Here is a 26,222-nt window from a genome sequence, read left to right as displayed (position 1 = left end):
TGAGTTTTCAATTACAGTACAGTCATGCATTGAGGTGAATGTTAGATTAATTCCTTGTTTATTTCCTAAAACTGAGAGGCTGGAATGTGTACTTTTATGCTGTCTGCACATTTAAAATAATCTCAAAATGAGTAACATAGTTTTGTACATTTTGAAATAAATATGTAAATGGTAGAATATAAATGATTTATTGGGTAATGAGAAATATCTTCTAATACTAATGTTATTATAATTAAGAGCGATGTAGTCTTATAAGGGATGTAGCAAGAAGTACAAAGATAGTTTTTCTTCAACATAGTTCCTGTTGAATGTGTATGAATCCATATTATTCAATAATATGAAAAAATCACATAATCAAAAATAATGCCAATAAATAAGAATGACATATGATACCTAATTATGGTTTTTACCTTGAAATGTTAGAACTACTTCTATACATCCATATTAAGAATTTTTCAATATATAATTTATGGCTCAAAAATAGATAAGGTTTTATTGCAATAAAAATATTATAACATTTTAGAACTTTCTCAAATTCCGAAAAAATACATTTAAAGTAATTCTTTAAAAGACATTTTTGTTACTAATGCGAATAAATTTCTGAACTATAAAAATAATTTCCTTACCCATATCTGACATTTCAGGCACAGTAACGATGTATGGTCCATCTGTGAACTTTGGAGCATTGTCATTGATATCTTGCACTTTGATGATGAACTCAGACTCAGGTTCAAGAGGCTTGTTTGTCCGTCTGTCAATAGCCTGGGCGTGAAGCACATAGTGAGTCTTCTGCTCTCTGTCCAGGCTTTTGGTTGAGTGGATGTCACCTGTGGTGTCATCAATGATAAATATAGTCCCAGCTCCTTCTCCAGTCAGGATGTACTTGACGGAGCCATCACCTTTGTCGGAGTTGGAGTGCAGCTGGAAAATACGCATGGAGTAACTCAGTATGAGTATATTTTCATGACATTGTAATGTGAAAATTATCAAGAGATGAAGAATTCTAGTTTTTTCTGTCCTGTCAATTCCATGTTACAGCAGACATTTCAATTCTTATTGTTTTCTCTAGTTGGCATATAGTGAAGATTGTATCTTGATTTTCCTGAGATTCAATTCTCTTTTAAAGAAATAGATAAATGTATATTTGTATGGTTTTTATTTTTAATATACTTAGCAATCCCCTCTCTCTTCTGAATCAGTATTACACTATGTAATATGAAGAAATCGATATGGCACTTTATAATATGAAAGAATCGATATTACTCTATATAATAAAAGGAAAAAAATGTTTCCACTACATCACTCTTGCTTTCTATGCCTGGGGAATAATAGTGTCATAAAGAAATTCTTATGAAAATTAACCAACATTAGATCTTAACATTAGATCTTACAGAAGTGAGTAGGAGAAACAGAAGTTAAAATTACTAATCAATTTTTTAAATGAGCATTTTTATCCCTAAGGTACTAATTTCATAATATGTAGAATATAAAGTGTGATAGCTTTTGCATAAATTGTTCAAGTTAGAAACTTTACATTTTGCGGTTTACATTTTTCTTTTACCAAGCATTTTGAAAATATTATGACAAATTATAGTTTTTAGTGCAATAGTTAATAAGTAATACTGACAAATGAGAACATTGTTATTTCCTAAAAGAACTAATATATAATATCCAATCAGAAATAATTCAATAGACGTACAATTTTAAATTTTAAATAAAAAAAATCTGAAACAACGTGAAGAGAATAATGGCTTTAGGTCATTTAAGTCTGAGTGAATTATTTTAATTTGCATAAGATAAACTCCACATTCTTTACAATTAAGATTCGACTTTAATTTCTAACACCACAAAGAAGATAAATAGCTGGATGATTTACAGCTAAATAAAGACAAGTGTGTTTGTGAAAACAAACCTGTACATCTTTGAAGAATTGTATCTCCATCTGAGAGTCCAGAGTTGACTGCTCAGTATGGAAACTTTTTACTGCATAAGCTCAAGTACTCACCTTTCACTTATTTCTGACCTTGGAAAGAGCAAAAAATATAACTCTACTTGCATAGCACTTTACTGTGTTTTATACAATAAAGTAATTTCATGAAGGTTAGTTTTAAAGTATATGATACCCTATGAGACACTTGAAAAATAAATTATAGAAAAAGTGGTAAGATGTAAGGAAAAGCGATTTTTTTTCTGTATAAATGATAACAACAAAATGTGTTTATTGTTACGTGATTCACAATTTTTATGTCCTTTTTCATAAACAGAAAGCATGAAACAAATACGTTCCCGATGAAAAGCACTTAGATTCAACACACAAAATAATTTCAAAAAACTTTATTTTGATGTCTCCTAAAACTCAATGATTAACAACTCTGGACCACACAATTTTCAACAACTGCCAATTATCATCAGATATTAGTAGCTGTATTCTAAAAGAGAGCTGCAGGGTGAAATGTGTGGAGACACTATGTGCATGTATGGAAGTGTACTTATTTATTTCTGCCTGTGTCTCCACAGTCATTTCATCATCATAGAATGCTTATCATTTATGAAGTAGACAGTGAAAATCATTGACATAGCAACCCATTTAAGCCACTCTCAATCTCTGTCTAACACATAGCAAAGAGTCAAAGTTTTGAAAGGATTTCTAAGATGAAGCAAAAAATGACAGATATGATTTTGGCCTTTTAGGCATGAATCTGATACAAAATTCATGATATTTTGTAATTACTAAACCACTCATCATATATATCTCAAAAGTTGATTAATTTGAACCTAGTTTATCACTGATAGTTTAGAAATATTAATAAATTTGGATAACATTACTAATAGTTACACCAAAATATTACAAAATATATTAAGATCTTTGCATCAGACATTCATAATGCTTAGCCTGAGCATTTACATAATGGAGATGATTATTTTATTTATGATAGATAAATCATTTAGCAAACTTGATTGAATCTTGAAACCATCATTTTCCTATAGCAATTATGGAAACTATCCCATTAGCATTCAGTCCATTGATTAATAATTTATGTAATTTTGATGATAACTGTTTCTGAAGGAACAAAGTGATCCACTCAGGATTTCCTTTCCTTGATCCATCCTTTCTCAGTTATTATTTTGATTGCCAAATTCAGTCTGCATTAACGTTTGAGCCTAAGATAACTACACTCATTGTTCTATAGATTTTTGTTTATTGTGTGATTGTTAAGAACCAAGAGGGACCATAGCATGTTTATTAGGTTTTAAGAAAGAAAAGATAACAAAAGGAGGAGTGTATGAGAGTACTATATCAAGGAGAATAGAATCGACACACACAGGATGGAGGTTGATTAATTGACACATGAAAGACAAGAAGTTTTGTAAACTGTAATGACGACAGAATTCTTTTACTTTGTATATGGTTCTCCATCAGATGCTAATTACAAAGTATTAATGTTAGAGCATAAAATTATGAATATTCAATGTATAGATAGACCACTGTCTTAATAGCTACTAGGATGTCATTCATTTACATGAAAAATTTAAAACTAAACTAGAATATTTGGCAAACACAGTTAATTAGTTCTATTTATTCTGACATAATTTTTTCTTAAAGTATGTCTTGATTCCACAGTCACTGAACTTTTGCTGGACCCAGCAGCAAAGTTAAATCTATGCCTTGAGAATATTATAGGGAATATGATATCCATTGTGTGCTAGCTAGGTAATGTTTAATAAGCCTTTAATAATAATAATAATAATAATAAAAGACCAAGTAAGCAACCTTGCTGTCCTTGAAATTCCTATGCAAGTATCTTCCACAACTTCCGCTAAAACCCTAATTTTTATACGTCTATGTATTCTTCCTGAACTAGACCTATAATGACTGGTATGTCTTGATCCATAATTGTCTGTTTGTCTGTGTCACTCTGGGTCAGTTGGGTTCTGGAAAGTAACTTTTTTTCTTGGATAATGCTGTTAAAGTTTTCTGTAAAAAAAATTCATTCATTTCTTTCAGAAGCCATGTTTATATGTTATTAAATGAATATAGAGTAAACACAGATTTACACATAGCCAACATAGACAGACAGATCATATGTACATAATAGACAGGTTACAGATGGAATTTTCTACAAAATATAGACAAATGAAAAACATAAGTGGAAAAAGTGGAGAATTCAAATTTGGGCCCATTGTTGGTCTAGTTAAACCAAGAGAATATCTCTGTCTCATTCTTTAATATGAAATGGATACATTTTTGGTGCTTTCTCTAATGTTTCTTTACTGAATCAATCAATTCATCTGTTAGAAGATTGATAAGAGGGTGATATAAAATGCAGGAGGGGGAATAAATGTTTAGATTTCTGAAATTTTGTGAAGAAGGTTATACTGTCATTCTTGCGTGCCACCAGACACAAAGAAATCCCTTGTGTGTATGGTGGTCACCTAATAAAGCATTTCTAACAAGTTTTGCTTTAACAGACAATAAGAAAAAGGGGTAAAAAGAAGAAAAACAGAAATGTATCCACCCAAGAAAGTAACATGAGCAATTTCTTGCATTGCATGCATAAAATTGTTGCAGTAAATATCCAACCCAAATAAGACTGGTCAATGAAAATACAACTCAGTAATTATGAATATGAGCTGCACATCTAGATTGGGCAGATTCGCCACTATGCTACTCTATTCCCCAGCTATGAGACCCTTATAACTTGTGGGTTTTCCAAGTCACACTCTGTTCCTTCCACCTCCTGCTTCTTCGTCATCTACCTTCTTCGTCATTGTCCTCCTCCATTGTCTTTCTCCCAGTTGTCCTCTTTCTCCCTCTCTCTTGTCCCACCAAACTTTATTTCTCCACCTCCCTTTCTCTGCCCAATCACTGTATCTAGCCTTTATTTTACAAATTAAGGTGGGCAGAAGTTTCACTAGAATTCACCTGTGTACTGATTTGCTCCTCCTCTGCAGCCCATCACAGGAAAGGGGAATTAGCATCAAAATACAAGGCCAGGGCTATCCACGACATAAAATGTCTTTTTGTTGGTGTTAAATAGAAATATATGGCACTCCCAAAGCTAACGTGATACACATGAATTCACTCCATAAAAGTATTTATTCACCTTAGACCACATTAGGATCATGACCTAAAAATTTATAGCTTTCACTCCAATACCCAGTTGCTAGCCAGGATAATATGTGATCCCCTGCAGATGAATAATTTTAAAAGGTTAAGGACACAGTGGCAAAGTCATTAATTTTGAAAGTTACTTTCAGTTAGTACTTCAAGCTCTATTACAAAGGTGGGTCACAGTGTTAAAAATGTAATATAGTATCATATATAATATTTATGTAAGGGAAATGTTCTTCTTTATATTTCAGTGGAAGAAGAAAATAAGTGTTGATATGCAATGTTAGCAATCTGTCATCAAACCAATACTGTTGTTTCATAAAACTATTGGTAAAGCAATGTGAGATACAAAAATCATAGTAGTTTATTGCGGGTCCTGAGGTAGAATCACAGAGAAGCTTTCCACGAAGGCAGTCCCCAATGACACGAGAAAGTCCGGGGTTCCAAAAGCTTTATTGTCATAGCAGATGATTGATGGTTTAGATGTGCACACCCCACTTAAGCCAGAGTGGGCCTGACTTAAATAGGGGGGAGGAGAAGGAAGGATCTGGGAGAGAATAACTTAATTAGCTTCGCCCTCTGGCCTTTAGGTAACTCATGAATATGGAAATCTCTTGAGGCTGAAGCCTATAGTCATGCCCTCTACCTGTGGATGGTGACAACACAAACGTTTCTGGGAGGGGCTGCTTTGACCTACATAAGTGAATGGTGCAGGTTAAATGGAGATCTTAGACCATGTGTTAGGAGCCTGGATTTTGGGAGCACGGCAGAATGGATGCCCATCTCTTGCAGAGTCTCCAGGCTACTTCCAGCCATCGCTCTACCAAAAACCAAGACCTCTTTCATGGCCTAACAGTTTATGTTACAGATAATTATTAAATGTAGCATTAGAATATGTTATATTTTAATTAAAGTATAAACATATGCAGTAATAAATATTGATATACTAATTCTTGTTTCAGAAAACACATTAAATACTAGCAATAGCATGATACCTACAAACCCTATTCTTCATGAAAAACAAAAATCTGCTCCTAAAATTTCTTTTCAATAAATTTTCAGAATTTATTAAAAAAATATTATAGGTGAGACCCAAGAGGATCCCAGGACCCAACAGGGACATTAGGTGAAATACCCAACAATGGGGAGCGAGAACCTGTAGAAACCATATCCAGTGAAATAGGCACAGCCCTTGGTTGAGTGATGGGGTCACCCACCCATCTCAAAAATATTAATCCAGAATTGCTCCTGTCTAAAAGAAATGCAGGGAGAAAAAGTGGAGTAGAGGCTGTAGGAAAGGCCATTGAGAGACTGCCCTACCTAGGGATCCATCCCATCTGTAGACACCAAACCCAGACAATATCGTGTATACCAAGAAGTGCTTGTTGACAGGAACCTGGTAGAGCTGTCTCCTGAGAAGCTGTGCCAGAGCCTGACCAACACAGATGCAGCTGCTCACAGCCAACCATCGGACTAAGTACCCGAACCCCAATGGAGTAGTTGGGAAGGACTGAAGGAGCTGAAGGGGTTTGCAACCCCATAGGAAGAACAACAATATCAACCAACTAGACCCCCCCACAGCTCCCAGGGACTAAGCTATCAACCAAAGAGTAGACATGGAGGGACACATGGCTCCAGCTGCATATGTAGAAGAGGATTACCTTATGTGGCAATAATGGGAGGGGAGGCCCTTGGTCCTGTGGATTCTTGTTGACCCTCATAGAATCAGGCGGGATAGAGGAGGGGCTAAGGGGATTAACTGGGAAAACAAATAATATTTGAAATGTAAATAAATGAAGTAACCAATAAAATTTTAAAAAGCTAAAAATATATTATAAAGTTTCTATGTTGTAAGACTAAACAAGACTTTATTTTGAAAAGTATGGATGGAAAAACAATTTGTAAACCTCTGTAAAATATACATCTTGATAAGAAGTTATCATTTAAATTTTATCAAGATTATATTTATTCCTGGAGAAGCAAACTAATATATGAGGAATAGGAGGGCAAAGAAGCCAAAAGCAACATTAAGCATAATATTGGTGTAATTCCAAGTTGGGGATCTTAATGTACACCCTTAGAAGCCTCATTTCTCTATAGCTTGAAGTAGTCTTAGTATCATCACTGCAACGTTGGAACATTCTAGTCATGCATGGTTTGTACAAGAAAAAAAATGAAAAATTGAGTAAATTTCAACACTTCTTTCTGTTTTGGAAGTATATGAAAGGCCTTACACAGGAATCAAAGATAGGTCTCTTGAAACTAACAACCAAAACAACAATAACAACAATAGTAACAACAAAAAATCTAAATGATATTTTTGATATTATAAAAATGATAGAAACTCTTCCTAAAATTTTTTAACCCAGTAAGAACTATCTAGAACCTATGTCCAATTAGAGCTTTTGGAAATGTTTGCCCATGCTTTTAAGCAATCAATTTTAGAGGATTTGTTGTAGAGCATGGAAGAGTCTCTCTTAGAATTCTGAAAAGGCACACTAAGGAATTCCATTTTAGCACATTACAGAGAGGCAATAATGCATAACAAGTGTGTATCTAATGGGGGAGTTTACAGAATAAAAGAATCATTCTATAACTATTAGGAGAATTCACTAAACTAAGATGCTAGTGTGATCAAAAGATCATGGGGAATAGGAGGGGTGCAAGAATATCAGAGCCTCATACAGATGACAGCTCACAAATGGGACTGCATGAAATAGGGAGGTTTATAAAGGACCATCGTGGTTTCAAACTAAGAAGAGACAATAAGAACATTGAAATGACAGCAAAGGTAGAAGTTAATAGGAGGAAAATTGATAAAAAAATAACATCTATCAAAGTATTACTAAATGACAGAAGTAAGACATGTTCCTACCATGTATATTTCTTAAAATGAACTTTCTACAAGGAATCTGTATTGTAAATTGAAAGCAAAATGAAGCAAAACATAATGTTTGACCATGATTACTGACAAAAGAATGAACTTGCAATTGTTAAGTTGATGGGTTAAGTAAGATGCAGAAATCGTGAGGGATTCTGTGATACTTCTTGGACATATTAATTGAAATATCACCATGTGAAGTCTCAGGGAGATAAAAAGAAAATATTTCAATATAGAGTTTGGCATTCACAATAATGACTTGATTCATTTTATTTTATAAACACAAAAAAGATATCAGCACAAAAGTAATAACTACCGAGATAAAGTTAGATGATGCTATCAGTGAACTAAGAATAAAGAACAAAGAATGGACTGAGTTCCAAAGCTTGTACTGCAATGTTTGAGCAAAACTGTTCCTGGTCCCACCGGCTTAGATTCGTTCTTATTTAATGATGCATAAATGTTTGATGATTTTGGAGCCATTATTTCTAAGTGATGTGATACGATCCCAGGCTTTTTGATCAAATTTCCTAGGTATTTCTACTCAATTCACACTTTCCTGGATTTCCAAGATTTTTAAGCATAAATTTCTCTTTCTCATCTCTAACATAATCCGTGTCATTTCTATTTCTGTTCATAGTGATAGATCTGACCTGAATTAACACATCTCGTATAATTATCAACTAATAATATCAATTCAATATAACTGAAGAAAAAACTAAATATACCTTTAGTATATACCAGGCAACATACCGATTTGAATTCAAGAGCTCTGTATCTTCATGAGTTTTAATTGTTAGAACACAAGGAGCAACAGACCCATATTTGGAAAATGTTACATAAGGGATCATAAAGTAAAGCTGTATTTCCCTTTGGAAAAGTTTTTCAGATGGCAGAAGAAGAATTCACATCCGCAGCCCTACTTCTCTTTCTTAAAAAAGACTCAAGGAACCAAATTTCATTTTTAAATTTTTCATCACAGTCTTGTTTCAAACATTAATCTTTTGAATAGTTTATTATATTAGACATAATAGATCTATTATCACCAATAATATCACCAATAGTTATTAGATAACATAGATTTTTAAAGAGTGGGGGAATATAACAACCAGATTAAGCAAATCAATACAAAGGCACAAAAGAGGAAATTCCAACAACATAACTAGTTTTCACTTTGGGAATGTAGGATATGGGTATTACAACGATGAGAAAACTTTATGAACTAAACCACAAAAAGGGTGTCTTCAGGTTCCCTCTATAATTCTCCCAGCCTTGCAGGAATGACTCAATTCAAGTTGGGCTCTCATGAGGATGGATGTTGAAATTCAAATTCTAAAATTCCTGCTATTGTGTGCTTTTCTTAGTTAGTTCTGGAAAAGGTGGATGAAGTATTGTTGGAGCCAGAAGGGTCAAGAAAACAGAAGAAACCCACAGAATCAAATAACCTGGCCTTATAAGTGCTGACTGAACCTGAACAAATAATCACAGAGCCTGCGTGGGTCTGACCTGGGCCCTCTACATATATGTTATGGTTGTGTATCTTGCTTTTCTTGGAGGAATCCGAACAGTGGTATTGGAGGCTGTCTCTGACTATGTTGCCTGCTTTTGAGACCTTTTTCCTCCTACTGGGTTATCTCATCCAGCCTTTGTTCGAGGGGTGGTACTTAGTCTTATTGCAACTAGATATGCCAAGTTTGGTTGATATCTTTGGGAGGCCTGTCCAATTCTGAAAAAGCAGAGGAGGTAATGAGAGGAGATGGGGGAGAGGGACGGAGAGGTGAGGAGGAAGGGGTAATTGAGGTTGTGATACAATTTATGAGAGAAGAAATAAAATTAAAATAAAAAATGAAATCCAACGTTTCAGTTCGAAGCTTGACTTTATTTTGTTTCCCTTCCTTTTAGTTTTTTTTTTCGTGTGTGTGTGTGTGTGTGTGTGTGTGTGTGTCTGTGCACGTGCACGCCCCCGCAGGTGTGTTTGACTCATAGTAACATTAAATAACCTGACCTTTCTGGTTATCCCCCTCCTTAATTGAGATTAATGTTTTGAATTTTGAAGTGAATTTGTCTTTCAGATTTTCTACTTACATTTTTTCAATTATTTTCTGATTTTCCCTTCTTTAGAAAATCTAGCAAATCCACTCCTCGCTCAGGTTGCCTCTGAGCTCCATCTTTACTCAGACTTGTCCCTTCAGACTATTCAGTGTCCCCTAGGCTGTTACATTAACTCTGCTGTTCTTCTTCCCATGTCAGGACATTCACCCAAACCTCAGTAAGCTTTCAAAAACTGAATCTGATTATATTCCAGATGAAATACATAAAATGTCCCCAGGACTACAAATAAATATCACCTCATGTTTTCTTATCTCTGCTTATGTTTTCATCTTTTGGATGTTGATCATTCACGCTAAATTAAAATAAGAGCAAAATAAACTGTTTCCTAAATTGATAATAATTTAACACTAATTATTTAAAATCAGGTTTTCTGTTTGCCTGTCTGGATTCAAGAGATTTTCTTTTGATTTTAGTTAATTTTGAATCAGCCAATTATAATAGTTATTAGGAGCAATTTGACAGCATCTAGTGTCAACTGGGGGAAAAGACACTCTGCATAGTAGATCATATAAATATTCTGCTGCTCCATGAAAGTTTCATAGGACTCCATGATAGCATAACAGTCACCACTGTGTGTGTCTTACAGCATCATCTGTTCTGTGGCCCATCTTACCATGGTTATTTTACTCTTATGAAGGTCAGAACCAAAGTTCCATTCATGTTTCTTCACTCATTTTTCCCCTACATGAATAATTTTGATGGGCAATGAGTACAGTTTTAAAATAATGTATGATTCAAATTTTCATAAATAATTATATTGCCACTATTAGCTATCTTAAAAAATCAATACAGGCAGTTCTTTTGTTCAAGAGACCCCTGAAACATTACAGTTTATTGCTATTACTCATGGAACTCTGCCCACAGGTAGAAAGTAGATGTCTACTGCTGAGAGCATGGTGTACTTCATAAACAAAGCCCAGGGTTTGCTGAAGTGAAACTGATGCCATTAAATTCCCCTTTGCTTATGGTAGTATGGTATCAGTTTGGCAAATGATCTTCATCCAAAAGAGGGATGTACATTTTTAAATTAAAGAGGAAAGTAACTAACCAGCCTATGATGCCTATGAACCACATCAGTAACCTGTAAGCCATAATCACTCTAAAGGTACAGCAGTGGGATTCATAGGTGGTAACCAACATTATTCTACATGGACTTAACCTGATCTTAAAGGGATAAATTCTCTCTGGTCTGTAAACTAGCCAACTTCTTCTCAGCAAGTTGGCAATAGTTCAGTCACAGACCTTGGAGGAGAATCTACAAAGCAATATCTTAAGACAATCACATAACGTCAAACTATATTCTAAAGAGTTGTGTTTATTCCCACAAATACATGTATTTATCACTTCTCTTCAAGAAAATTTCACTTCACAACAGACCAAGAACGTTACAGTATACAACAATCAATTAAAATGCAGTTATATAGCTGGGTCTTCAGGTAGGACTATTTCCAACTTTTGAGGAACCACCAGATTGATTTCCAGAGTGATTTTACAAGTTTGCAATCCCACCAGCAGTAGAAGAGTGGTCACCCTTCTTCACATTTCTACATCATGTGCTGGTGCTTGAGTATTTGATCTTACTCATTCTGATTGTTGTGAAGTGGAATCTGAGATTTGTTTTGATTTTCAGTTCCCTGCTGACTAAGGAAGTTGAGCATTTCTTTAAGTGCCTCTTGGCCATTCCTCTGCTGATTATCTCTGGTTAGCTCTGTACACCAGTTTTTAATTTGTTTATTTGGTTTGTTGGAACATAACTTACAAATAATACAAAAATATACGGCACACTTAAGAATTATTATTGATTTAAGAAAAAATCACAAAGATAACACAGAACTTACTTTAAATTTTACAATAAGATTTAGAGGATGTTTGCAGCTATAAAGCAATAAGTAAAAAAGAGATAAAGCTGACTCTAAAAGATAATTAAATAAATGACAATTTTAAGCATTGAATATTTTATATAACAAACATTACCAATAAATTAAAAAATGATCCGAGGAGTGGATAAACAGCAAGAAGCCATGTATTTGATAACTATTCAGTTTCTAAAATTTAGATAAAAAACACTGAATTAAAAAAAGAGAGAGAAAAATGCCAATCTAAAATGAACAAGGGGATTTATGCAAAGTTTTTTAGAAGCATATATAAAAATAACCATAAGTATCTGAGAAAGTATTTGTCACACTTAGTCATTAGGAAAATGTAAATTAAAACCCAGGAAGATACTATTGAACACCCACTAAGAAAGCTGAAATTTCAAAAGAGACAGAGAACAAACAAGTGCTGGCACAGTTGTGGAGTAACTGGATCACTGTACCCTGCAGATGGAGTTGTGACAAATTATAGTCATTTAAAAAATATGATAATTCTTAAATTGTTACACATATAATTAGTGTGTGCATCAACAGCTCTAGCTTCAGTTACCAAAGAAAGATAACACGTGCTACAATGCCATGTACTCGGTGTACTGAGGAGTGAAGGACACAGAATGAGTGGGAGTGTCTATTAATGTGGAGAAGGATTCATTTAGAATGAGGAATACAAAAGCTTTCTGCAGTTTGTTTTATGACATCACATTTTGAATAGATTGAAAATTATAAATCATAAACATGCAAATATATAGGTCATATTTTAATATATTGTATTTTATTTAATTTTGTACCTCTTCAGTCTCTATTTTAATTTAATAAATTTAATTTCCTGCTTTTATCTCCATTCTTGTCTGCCTTCTGACTTTTCCTCATCTCATACCTCCTCCCAGTGCCCCCTACCTCATCTCCATGAGGATGGCCTTACCTCCCAACTCTACTCTACCATACCTCCCCACTCCCTGGGACCTCAAATCTCTCAAAGGTTAGGTGCATCTTCTCTCACTGAGTCCAGACCCAGCAGTCCTCTGCTGTATATCTGTGGGGTCCTCATGTCAACTGCTATATGCTGCCTAGTTAGTGTCTCAGTGTCTAAGAGATCTCCGGGGTCTAGGTTATTTGAGACTGCTGGTATTCCTATTGGAATTCTCCTCAGCTTATTTCAGCATTTCTTAATTCACCCACAGGGGTCCCCGGCTTCTGTCAATTGGTTGGGTGTAAATATTTGCACCTGACTCTTTCAACTGATTCTATTAATGATTGTCTACTATATTTTCTAACAGGAAGCTAGCATAGCCATCATGAGAGAGGCTTTACCCAGTAACTGACGGAAACAGATTCACAGACAAACTAACCACCAAATATTAGGCAGAGCTTGGGGAATCCTACAGAAGGCGGGGAAGGAGAATTGTAGGAGCAAAAGAGGTCAAGGAAACTACAACAAAATCTACAGAATCAACTAGCCTAGGCTTTACAAAAAAACTTACAGAACCACCAACCAAAAAGAACTTTTGGGACAGACCTAGGCCCTCTGCACGTATGTAACAGTTGTGTAGCTTGGTCTTCATGTGGAACCCTTGGTAGTGGGAGTAGGGCTATCTCTGATGCTATTGCCTCTTTTTTTTTTTTACTTTTTTATTGGATATTTTATTTATTTACATTTCAGATGTCATCCCCTTACCCCAATTCCCCTCCCTAGAATCCCCTTATCCCATTCCTCCCTCATCCTCTTTGCTTTTATACTATTTTAATTATATGTAAGTATTAAGGTCAGTTCTAGGTTGAGAAACTAGCAACACAATAGATGGAAATAGTCAAGGAACAAGCAAGACATAAACACAAATAGTCAAAGAACAACAAAGGCAATAAAACAAAATTCTGTGAACACTCCAGTGATCACAGTTTCTAAGGGCCTATCAGGATGACCAAAATATCTGAGCCAACTACCCTGTCCCAGCTCAAAGTTATTTTCATGTCTGAAGCCTACTTCCTTGTTCTAGCCTAAAATTTAGATTCCTGTCTGAATTACCAACCTAAGACAGAAGTGTATTGCTTTTGCTAATGCATATTCCATGATGAGTAAGGAAAGCATTCTTGTCAGAACAACCTAAGACAGTCTCAGTCGTGTTAATGAAATAAAAAGGGGGGAAGAGGTGGAGAGCCTTTCGGGCTGCTTGGCAAGAATCTGACATGGGCCAAGGATAAGGAAATGGGCTGCTTGGCAGTAATATGACATTGGCTAAGGACAAGGAAGTAGCCTTCAGGGAGGAATCTGGCATTAGGCTATTGCCTCTTTTGGGACCTTTTCCTATACTAGTCTCCCCTTCTAGCCTCAATAGGAAAAGATGTTCCTAGTCTTTCTGCAAATTGATATTCCAAGGCTAGTTGATATCCAAGTGAGGCCTCCCATTTTCTGAAATGAAAGGGAAGAAGAGTTGATTAGGAGGAGAGGGGAAGGACTAAGAGGAAAGGAGGAAAGGGAAACTACAGTCTGGATGTAAACTAAAAAGGTTCCAGTGGACACCTTGATCCTTGTGTTGTGAGAAACTTGCTAAGTCATGCCTGGATTTCTGTTTCTTAGAAACTAGGATGATAAACATTACATGTAAAGCAAGAGTCATAACATTTTCTTTAGGACTTATTTGAAGGATATGGCTGATGGCTTTATTATCTAAAACAAATTAAATCCACATCTTCAATTAGTTAATCAATTAACAATATGATAACAGAATTTAAACCCTGTCAAAACACCATGAGACACAGATAGAATAACAATGTACAAAAAGTTAAGCTATAGGTTTTGTAAGCCACATTCAGAAAAATCTAAAACCTATCTCATACTTTCTCATAATGAATTGTGTAGATCATGAGGAAGGCATACCTAGTTATTTGTTGGGATGTGGCATGAGCATGCATGTGGGCCCTGTGGGTTGAGTTGTGGGTCATACCATGTCTGCTGCTTCAAGGGGCTGGGATGGTGGCTCAGGGAAGAAGAGGCACCGGATTTCAGCTGAGTTCACTCCATGCTGTACAGGGTTGGACAACAGGCTGTGAGAAGCCACAGGGTTCCACTCCAGAGGTGGGAAGAATACAGTCTGGGTCCTGTGGGGCTGGAGCTCTTTGGTTAGGGATCCCCAGGCCAGGAGGCAGCAGAGGCCGACTGATCTCAAGCCCTTAGGCTCTCAGGTACCTTTGAGAGGCCATGGAAGGACCAAGACAGGGGATATGGGCTGAATCAAAGGAGCAAGGGTGGGAAAATGAGCTCCATTGGTGTCCCATGAGGAAGGGGCTCTTGATCATGGCAACTTGCTTGGCTGGTTCATGGGTGGCTTGGCTAGATAGCTTGAGTTAGTGGCCTCCGTGCAGGAAGGTAAACGGTGGTTTGGTAGTTAAAGATCTTCTCCACGAGGGAGGTAGTCCAGGTCTTAATATGTTTATTGTCATGACAGAAAATGAATGAAGCTATACTCATACTTTCTCATAATGAATTGTGTAGATCATGAGGAAGGCATACCTAGTTATTTGTTGGGATGTGGCATGAGCATGGCGTGTGGGCCCTGTGGGTTGAGTTGTTCTCATCATGGGCCTGAAGTTAAATATCTTTTGTAAGAAGGAGGGTCTGGAGAGGAATGCTTAATTGACTACACCCTCTGGCCTTTAAGTATCTCATGAATATGGAGATGTCTTGAGGCTCTGCGGCCTTTAGTCACACCCTCTACCAGTTCTAAGTGACAAATGGCCACAAAACTCTCCTTGGGAGAGGTTGTTGAGGGCTGTGGCTATGTGAAAGGAACCAGAGGGCCCAGGAGCAAGGCCCAACTCCTACTACTCCTGAGGGTCTCCGGTGTTTGAGGCCTACTCAACCAAGTACACAGCTGCCTCTCACAGTCCACCACCCCACAGTTATTATTCAAAATAGGAACAAATATCTGACACATTCCATGAGTTGCAAATCAAATTCCTAGGAGCAATGGCATTCATAGGATCAACAGAAAAAGAAGAAAGAAAATATCTCCTTTTTTGAAGAAATGATGAGATATCTTGAAATGCTAAGCAATATACATACAATACACTTGAACTTCTATGTAGATAAACTTCCACAGTCACAGTAAATACAGTTACAAGAGGAATCTAAAAATAATTGAAATGCAAAATGCCTAAATAATTTCAGGGTTAATGAAAATTGTCAGACTCAGTTCTTCATTAATGTCTCATAAAAAAAGTCTAGTGGTAGAAATATAAGCAAACTGATCAAGGAGACAGAATGGAGATTGAAATACAGCACAAATAAGCATAAGAATTTCAGGTACTATCTAACTAAATGTAGTAAACTCATTTGTGTTATCCAGAGTAAAGAGTCAAGAAAATTTCCTTCTATACTTTGTTAAGACAAATACATATTTGGGTGGATGAATTTCAGAATTGTTATGGAACAAGAATTCCTTAGTGTGACCCTTTAAACATTTTGAAACAAAAATCTATTAGTTTTCTTACACTTGATTTACCCAACATGTTTTGTGTTTGATGGCAAAAAATGCATCTCTTAGAGAACAACCAGAGAAAATATTATTATTTAGATCTCTAAACACCATAGATATAATGTATACCTGGATTTAAGTTATGTAAAGCTGACAAATTTAGGGTAAGAAGATAATAAGATTATATCTTTCAGAACTTTGGGTAAAAATGATTTTTCTCTAGAGAGATTCGGGAATCACAAGAACTTTAAAGAGCATCCTATGTTAATATCTGTTTTGACCTAAAATGATGCTTCAACCCTGACATATTTACATGATCACTGTGCTTCTTTCCTTTTGATGGTTGAGATTCATGGAGATGATGTAACAAGGTGACCATGACAGCGTGCAGTTTTAAAAATTTTTTTTTTAAATATCCCGCTTTCTGTACTGCTTACTTGCAGGCTCCTTCTCAGTCTTTCATTGCTCTGACTGCATCCTGTTGCCTCCACTCTAAACAAAGAGAACTGCAAGTATTGAGCCTTATAGAGAGGCTAACATAGAAAGCAATACCTTCAGCCAGCAGCCAGCACAAACCAAGAGCCTGACAAGAAGCAGGTGAGTGAACATCAAAGATTTTTCTACAAAATCAGGCCTTGAGATAACAGCAGTTCCAGCGGAAACCTTGATCCTTGTGTTGTGAAAACTTGCTAAGTCATGCCTGGATTTCAGTTTCTTAGAAACTAGGATGATAAACATTACATGTCGAGCCAGAGTCATAACATTTTCTTTAGGACTTATTTGAAGAATATGGCTGATGGCTTTATTATCTGAAACAAGGTAAATCCACATCTCAACATATTTGGAAGTTTTGGTATTGTGTGTGTACTTTATTCAGATGGTTGCTTCTGTGCACTGTAACTAGAAATTTTCCCTCCACTGAAAAACAAAAGGGTTGTGGTTTTTCATATATTTTCTGTTCTATCATAAAGTATTTGCTTTAAATTACCCATGCTTTGGAGAAGGGAGGACAAGAATATGATATGTGAGTAAAGCACATGTACTTGTGGTAAATAATGTGCTGAATAAAGAAACTAGTCCTTACAGAGCATCTGTCCTTTGGTTTTAAGTACATGAAACAAATAGAAAAAACTAATTCACTGTTGCTAGAGTCAAATCAATTTGGTAGTTGTCAGCAGACAGAATGAAAATTTTGAATTGTAATGTGGTTTAATCCTGCCCTGAATGGTTTATGTATTATCAAATATCTTCAGATTCTATATGTACTATATATTTAATATAGAGTATCTGAGTAGTAAATCTATCAATTTGGGCCTTACTTTTATATTATATTATATTATATTATATTATATTATATTATATTATATTATATGGCTTCCTATGAAAGTGATTTCAATTGAAAAATTACATAGGACAGAGTGGCCTATGGCCAATTCTGTCTGTGTTAATGTGTTTCTCATCAATATAGGAAGGTCAAGGCTCCATATAAGTAAGATGAGGTATATGATATTTGTGTAGATTACTGGAAAATGTGCAAATTATATTTATTATATAAATATGAATATATTATAAAACCACAGTAACAAAAGTAGCATGGTATTGACACAAACTAAGAGAAGTACACGGATTTAATAAAGCAGAGAGTTGAGAATTAACTCCACAGAGTTCTGACCTAATATCTGACAAAGAGTGTCAAACATACACATTGGAGTCAATATGGCATGTTTAACAGATGCTGATGAGAAAGCTGGATTTCTCCATGGAGAGGGATAAAACCAGTTTCACATCCTTCACCCTAAAAAGAAAGCAAATAAAAATGTATCAAAGCTTCTAATGTAAGAGCTAACTTTCTGAAAATTGCAAAAGAATAACAATAATCCAACTTCAAGATATGAGTGTAGGCAAGGTCTTAAAACAATTCTAATAGCAGAATATATAAAGCCAGGAACTAACAAAAACTCATATGAAATGCAGGAAGCTATTGTTTAATAACTCAAAGGATCATAAGAGTAAAAACATGTTCTTCAGTAAGAGAAATAATTCTTTCTAGGATACATCTACCACAATTAATTTTAATTATCAGCTTTAATTTTAACAATCTAGAGTCACCTATGAAAGGAATTTCAATTTAAAAATTACATAGAACAGAGTCGTCTCTGGCCACGTCTGTCTGTGTGAATGTGTTGCACATTGATATCGAAAGGTCAAGCTTCAAGTGGGTAGCACAACAGCTATGTGGGTATGGACTATCTAGCAGATCTAGCTAAGCATAATCCTGTGAGTAACCAATACTCAGTATTGTTTTATGGTTCCTGTTGAGGTTTTACCATGACATCCGTCAAAAAATGGACTATGAACTGGAAACATAAACTAAATAAACTCTTATTTATAAATCTCTTTTGACTAAACTCTTTAATTATAGGAACACAAGGGATATTAGGATGCCTTTAGAGAGGGGATTCATATAAAAAGAACATAAAGACAATGGAGAGAATTAAACACACGTGAAAACAAATCATCTTGTCAATCAGTAGCCTAAAAAGCTAAAGAGGAAATATCCACAAAAAATACAAACACAAACAGCCAATGAATAGTTGAAAAATTGTTAAATTGTTTAACCTCTTTCACAGTCACAAAAACACAAAGTAAAACTCTGTTGTGGCTATATTCCCTTCCAACCAGAATAGCTATATACACAAGAAAACGAATAAGAACAAAAGCTGGTAATGGGCGTTAAGAAAATGAAATCATTATTCACAACTTGTGGGAATGTAAACTTTTGTACCACCTAGATGGAAGATTAGAAAATTTTGGAAAAAAAAGTAAGAGAAAAGGAATAACATTAAAGAAATAGAACTACTGTATTACTCATCTATAAAACTTGTGAATAGGCTCTTGAAGAATGGAAAGTCAACATATTATAGACACAAAATGCCCATGATTGTTGCTGCTCTAGTCACTGTAGAGAATTAAAACAGCCTGAACATTCACCAATTGATAGCTTTAGAAAGAGCATATAATAAATATATTATAAAACTTAGAAAAATAAAAACATACGCTTTTTAGGAAAGCCAATTATAATGGAACGTATAATGTCAGGTGAAAAATAAGAAACAGGAACATGCAAAAAGATAAACCAGATTGCTTTCACACTTACATTCAGAAAGAACCTACAGGTACAGCTATCACCAACCCATGCCACCATGCTCTAATTTCTGAGCTCGCTACCGAGGGTTCTATAACCTTAGTTTGGACTGCATCTGAATGTTGCTAGAGCCATGTTGAAGTTTAAATCTTTGTGTTTACAATTCATATATTTAAATATTGAAGCTCAATATGATCATACTAAAAGCTAAATCTTGAGAAATGATTCAGGAGTGGAATAAACATGCCTCTCACAGCCACCTGGCATCTTCATCACCTCTGTTTTCCATGGGAAAATAAAAGGGACCAATCTAAAGCAAGACTTTGTTGGCAGCAGCATCTAAAACTTCCAGCCTGTAGAACTCTAAGAGAAGTCACTGTCTGTTCCCTACCATGAAAGGCCAAGTGAAGAGGGAGAGCCACAATAGAGACCCATACAAGCTTAATTTTTTTTCCACAATAATTGTGAACAGAGTTAACATGAATCAGAAATAAGATTTTATCCTATTACCAGCTGAGGCAGACGCATACCCATGATGGATGAATATGAGGCTTACATATAAAAAATAACCATATGTTCACAATAAAACATTATGAAACATGAAAAAGTATGCCTTCAAATGTAGAATTTCAGATGCACAATGAGATTAAGAGATCGTTAGACTGCACACAAATGAAGGGAGGACTAAAAGCTACAATTACAGAGATGCTCAAACAATAAGAAGCCATCAAGGAATGAGGAACCAATTGAAACAAATACCATCTGGAACAGCAAAATATGAAAATCAAAATGTTAGTGGTGTATTAAGCAGTGGATATGACAGACTAAATACAAACATGAGAAGAACTGGTAAGGCTGAGAAGTTGTGGCATCATGGAGCAGTAAACCCATGAAGCCTTTGTTATCATTGTGTGTAGGTGTATTATATAGACATGTTCCCATCTGTGTACATTGGTGTGTATACATATGCACACAAGCACATATATCTCTTTGCGTGAACATGGAGATCAGAAATCAATATCCAGTGTTCTCTTTGGTTGTCGTTCATTTCATTGTCTGAGATACGCTTTTCCACTAAATGGGATGCTGATCAAAGATTCAGATAAAATGGCTTGCTAATGAATACCAGGGATCCATCTGTTCATATCCTTTCACATGTATGGTTGCATATAAATTGGCTGCCACTTGAACAGTAGGTAAGTTTGTATTTAAAAAATTTAAGCATCCTTAGACCCACAATAAAGATTGGTACAAACAACTTAATAATATAGAGGCCAGCAACTATCAATGAAGAAGAACGGGCCATGTAAAAAAATATACTAAGGGGCCAGCTACCTTCTGTTTATCCTGAAATGCCTTTCCTCCCCACCATGAACCATAATTAACTCTTCCTTCCTTACACTATTTATTTTAAGATATTTTGTCCTAGCTTACGTTCTTCCAGGCAACCCTTGCCATTTAGGAGTTCAGTTTAATGCTAAGGCATTGAGTGTTTTTAATGTAATGTTTTTAAAGATGAGGGGAAGCTTTTAAAGCCCTGTCTTAGGCAACACTTTTATTATTATGGCTTTTTTTCTGAAAAATTGGCAGTATATTTTTCTTATCATTCCTGATGATCTTTCCAAAACAAAAGAATGAATACTAGACTGTTACTGTTTAAGAGTAAGATGGATGTAGACCAGGCTGACCTGAAACTCACAGTGATCCCTCTGTCTCTGCTTTCTGGGATTAGAAGTGTGGGACACCATAATGAAACACAACCCTTTAAAATTCGTCTAATTTCTGGGTCAGAGAATAAGCTCTTGTCTCAGTATCTGAGTGAACAAGACAGGGAAGAAATGGAAGAGCTTGGTGCAGATTTTCCATGCTCATAGTTCTGAAGACTGGATCTGCCATTAGTTTCTCTAAACAACAATTCTGACCCATGGGAAGGTGGTAAGGTGAGATTTGCTCATCTGCAAAGTCACCTTCAATGCTAACATTATATGTTGATTAAAAAAATAACCCCCAAGAACAAAATAATCACAGGAGGAAGAAGGATGGAAGAACCTGAGAGGGAGAGAGTAGGGGAGGGAAAAAAGGGGAGGCAGGATCAGGTGTGGGAAGAGATGAGGGTAAAAAAAAAAAAAAAAGAAAGAATGTAAGATGGTGGAGTTGGCCAAATCTCTATGTTTCATCTGTCTCTTCCTTGTATAGAGTCACAGTGATCAAGTTTAGTCTACTCCTATTCCCACAGGCAAATAATGTTGACACAGAACACTGGGAATGTGGATCTTGTAATAAACCCCATATATGAATCACAGTGAACTGAAATTCCTGTCTTCTAATTGTCAACCTATAGGTTAGGGTGACCAAAGGAGCTAAAGTATGATACATAGTGTCATGTGACTAACTCTACTTATCTAGCTCCTCAGCTTTATCTCTCTCTCATTTCTCTCTCTCTCTCTCTCTCTCTCTCTCTCTCTCTCTCTCACCCTCTTTCACCTCCATTTCTAACTCTCCTTAGATAAGTGATGACTTCCATCCTCCTATGACTAGAAGCAGGTCCCTGCATACCTGTACCTTGCTTTGATCTTCTTACACATCCTTATCTTCATTCAGAACTGTGAAGACTGAATTTCATTTCACTATAGATTGTCTAATATCCAATATTCTCTTATACCATCACAAAGTAGACTAAACTAATACCATTTTCTCATTGTAAATTGAGAAGTAACAAAGATAAAGCATGCTTACATAGTAATAGTAATAATGGAGGCTGTGTGTGTGTGTGTGTGCATATGTGTGTGTGTGAGTGTGTGTGTGTTTGTGTGTGTGTGTGTGTGTGTATGTGTGTGTGTAAAAAAGCATCAGATACATATGAAAATTGCAGAGACATTCCAGAATCACGTAAGGGATAATGCTTGTGATCTGCTCCAATTCTGTGTTGCGTATTTGATATTTTAATTGTAAACTTTTACTATACTTGTTTTTAATTTAGTACTGCAATTTTGTATTATTTTAAACTACATATTGATATTTATAATCATGCAAAACTGTCAAAATTACTCAAATATATTCATGTAAAATATAATTGCGATGCATTTATGTGGTAACATAATTAAGGCTACACTACAAATTTTCATTCAAACTGAATACAGCTTTATTTAGCCATTTTAAATGCATGAGCTCAGCTACAAATAACTTCCTATATTTAAGCATTTCTGATAGGATATCATTTGCCACTATTTTATCTTAATTTAAGGAGGCAAAATAATACATTCCTGAGTAAAAATATTGTTACAAACATGTTTGAAATATCACTGGAATTTAATAATCATATTTAATTACATTATGTATAAATACTACTTTATATTTCACAATTCTTTAATTTGTTAATCATTTGAGTACTATTTAAAGTAATGATTTTAAGACAACTGATATAGATGGATAGATGATAGATAGACAGGTAGACAGACAGAGAGATAGATAGAGACAGTGAAGAAAGAAAGAAACAGAGAGAAAGTAAGAGAGAGAGATTATGTGCAAAGACAATAAAGTATTATTACATTACTCATTATTTCCCCTGTTTACATTACAGTAATATAATTTATTCTTCCATATGTTTTTCAAATTCCATCAACATTGTGCAGTAACAATTTTAACCAAAATAATAAGTATTATTAGTTTATAGCAATTTAAAAATGTATGACAAGTATTATGTATATTATACATCATTGCATGCTGTTATATATAACAAATGTACTTGAATGATATGTAGTTTAGGGAATATACTATGGTATACATAATACAATATTTATATAATATACTGAATTATTTATCATAGTTGAATGTAGTGTTATACTTAATCACTAACACCCAGTCTCTATGAAAGAATATCTATTTAAATGAGTGAATATAAGTGAATGCTCTAGGCACCTATGCTGGTGCACTGTTTGTTATTTTTACTATGCTTCTGGTTCCTTGATGGTTTGATTATGCTCTGAATACCCTTGCTCTCTCTTGAGTCATTATACATTTTGAATCCTTTATGATTTAAAAGCCTCTTATTTAACCTTCTACGTCTAGTGTAGTTTAAATGATGAAATTACAAGCAATATACAAGAAACTGCTCTTAAGTTTTATTCATATATATATGAAATATATATATATATATATATAAACGTTTTTCCTTTATTTCCCTTCCTCAGCACCCCTTACTAACTTCCCCATCTCCCTTCTTAATTCTAATCATAATGCACTTGGAAAATATTCTAATCATTAGAATTACATGGTCAAGCATGTCTCCATTACAGATTAGTATGGTTGCTGTATGAAGTAGAATATATAAATTACAAAAGTGAAAATTCATTCCAATTTGGTCAATACTGCAATACTTTAAATGAAACTTAACAAATAAGGAAAAGGCTGCAGTGTTTCAAGACATGAATCAAAGAGAACCTGACAAAGTTGAGATATAATCACACTGAGGCACTGACCAGGAATAGAGAAAAGTGAACTGAAGAACATGTCAAGAATGATCTCAGGTAAGTGGCTTGGCCATCTGTATGAATGGTGGTATGCCTATTAAAAAAAGAAAACCAGCATGTACAGCATAAACAGTTTGATGATTCAATGAATTAAATTTACTGTGAGTGCTAAGAAATCACTTAGTTGCTTGTGAGGATCTCCACGTTTACATTTTTCTTTTAAAAGTGTGCCGCTAAACGGCCTGACTATACATAGATTAGTGATCCTCCAGTTTGAGCTTCCCAAGCTGTTAGATTCTAGATCTATACAGAAAAGACGCACCTTGGGTATAATAATAAGTATTTTTTAAACAATTGAATGTATGTTTATGCATGTTTATCACCTCAAGTTACTCAGTTTCAATTATAATTAACTTGCAATTATTAAAAGAGGCTCAGACCCAACTTTTTTCCTTTGCTAAATTCTGAGAGGGTAATAAATAATTAAAGACTACACATTAACACTATATTGTCTAGAGAAAACTGAGACACAAAAAGGTTTGGGCTAGAAATATAAACATAAATTACCACTAAACAGAATATGGTTAAAGAGTCACTTCCCTATTTTAAAGTAAAGTAAATACTGTATGTGGTAAGAAATGTGAGAAATTCTGTGCACACAACACTGAGCAGGTTACTTCAAAATGTGCGCAACATAAGAAGCCAGAAATGTTGTAAAACTTCCAAATACACACACACAGACACACACAAACACTATACATTTAACCAATGTTTTCATGAAATATATTTCTGTTAATAATTGTTGAATAGAAGTGTTTCTGTATTCAAACCAGAAATGAGTTAGATGTATAATATTCATCTTTCCCAAGCAAATCTTAACTTTTGGAAATTTATATTTACTTTAATATTTCTCCTATCATGCATAAATGGGTGAGTTTGTTACTCATTTTTTTTCCTAGTGGAAAGGTAACTTCCAGCAGTATCCATCAGATCCTGTAACCACACATTACAGAATTTCTGTTTCCAAGTAACACCAACATTATCTATCCCAATTGGCTTCCAGTTACAGAATTCTGAAAGTAATTATGTGACACAGCGGAGGCCAAACACTGCCCTACTTTTATTTTCCATCTCAGACTCCAGATGTGAATCAAATTTTCACAATAAAAGTGACAGAAGTCGGCGGAAATAGATGCAGTTATTTATTCATTTTAGCCAAAGTGCATCTGTACTCAAAAACATTCTGGAGGATACTATTCAACCACGGAGTCCATTTTTATTCATTTTACACTGTTCTACAATGTTTTTAGAACAGTAGTACATTTTGTAAAGATTTTTTTCACTATATATGATGAACTTGCTGTAATATATCTGTTTTCTGTGTTTTAGTCATGGTGTGTTTACAGATTTTACGTGTAAACTTTTCTGGTTTCCTGAATGTCCAATAAACTGAAAACATAATATTCTGTAGCATGTTTGTTAGGGATTACTGATGGAACCAGCATCGAGTTAGGGACTGAGTTAGAAATTTCACTATGGATCATATAGATTGGCAGCATCCTCTCCTATGTCACCTTAGTTAGAATATCACTGCAGAAGGTAAGTGGATTTATTCATCAAGAGCTAACATGTATGTCTTCCTGTGGCCTCAGGTTGACACCTCTAAGAATAGTATATCTGGACTTAGACAATAAGGAATAGAAAGCTCAGAATTACATCATCAATTTTATTGTTTTTTTCTGGGTTGAAGAAAGCAGGCAATGTGACTGCTCATCTTTTTTATTCATGTAAGTAAACCACTGATTGTGTGTGTGTGTGTCTGTGTGTGTGTGTTTACCTATGTGTCTATGTGAATCTCAAACTAAATCAATTGATATAATGTAGTTAATTTTTCACAACAGGTCTTTTACAAATAAATCCAAGTATCAATCACATCTTGAAATCAAGTGAATGATAGAAGGCAATATTATTTTTTAAAGACTTATGAAAATACAAATCTCAACATTTAAATATAATCTCACAAGTTAAGACAAAACTCTGAATGCACATGTAAAGTAATCAAAGTAATCACTTCTTTCTACCCCTGTAGCTATCAATCAGCAATGTATCAAATGTTTCTCTTGGAGAATTTCATATTCTTATCATATTGATATAAT

General features: G+C 34.9%; 1 protein-coding gene across 3 annotated transcripts in view; it reads right to left on the bottom strand.

Moving 5' to 3' along the window:
- Positions 1-26,222, bottom strand: part of Cdh18 (cadherin 18) — a 393,131-nt gene that overhangs the window by 219,348 nt on the left and 147,561 nt on the right. For all 3 annotated transcript variants that reach the window (XM_028767586.1, XM_028767587.1, XM_028767588.1), the window contains one exon: positions 627-921. In XM_028767586.1, coding sequence (XP_028623419.1) covers positions 627-921 — 295 coding nt within the window. The remainder of the gene's footprint in view (positions 1-626; positions 922-26,222) is intronic.

The sequence above is a fragment of the Grammomys surdaster genome, unplaced genomic scaffold (genome assembly GCF_004785775.1).
Source record: "Grammomys surdaster isolate TR1022 unplaced genomic scaffold, NIH_TR_1.0 174, whole genome shotgun sequence".
Lineage (NCBI taxonomy): Eukaryota > Metazoa > Chordata > Mammalia > Rodentia > Muridae > Grammomys > Grammomys surdaster.
Note: the sequence above shows the minus strand (reverse complement) of the source record. Positions and strands in the feature narration are given on the sequence as shown.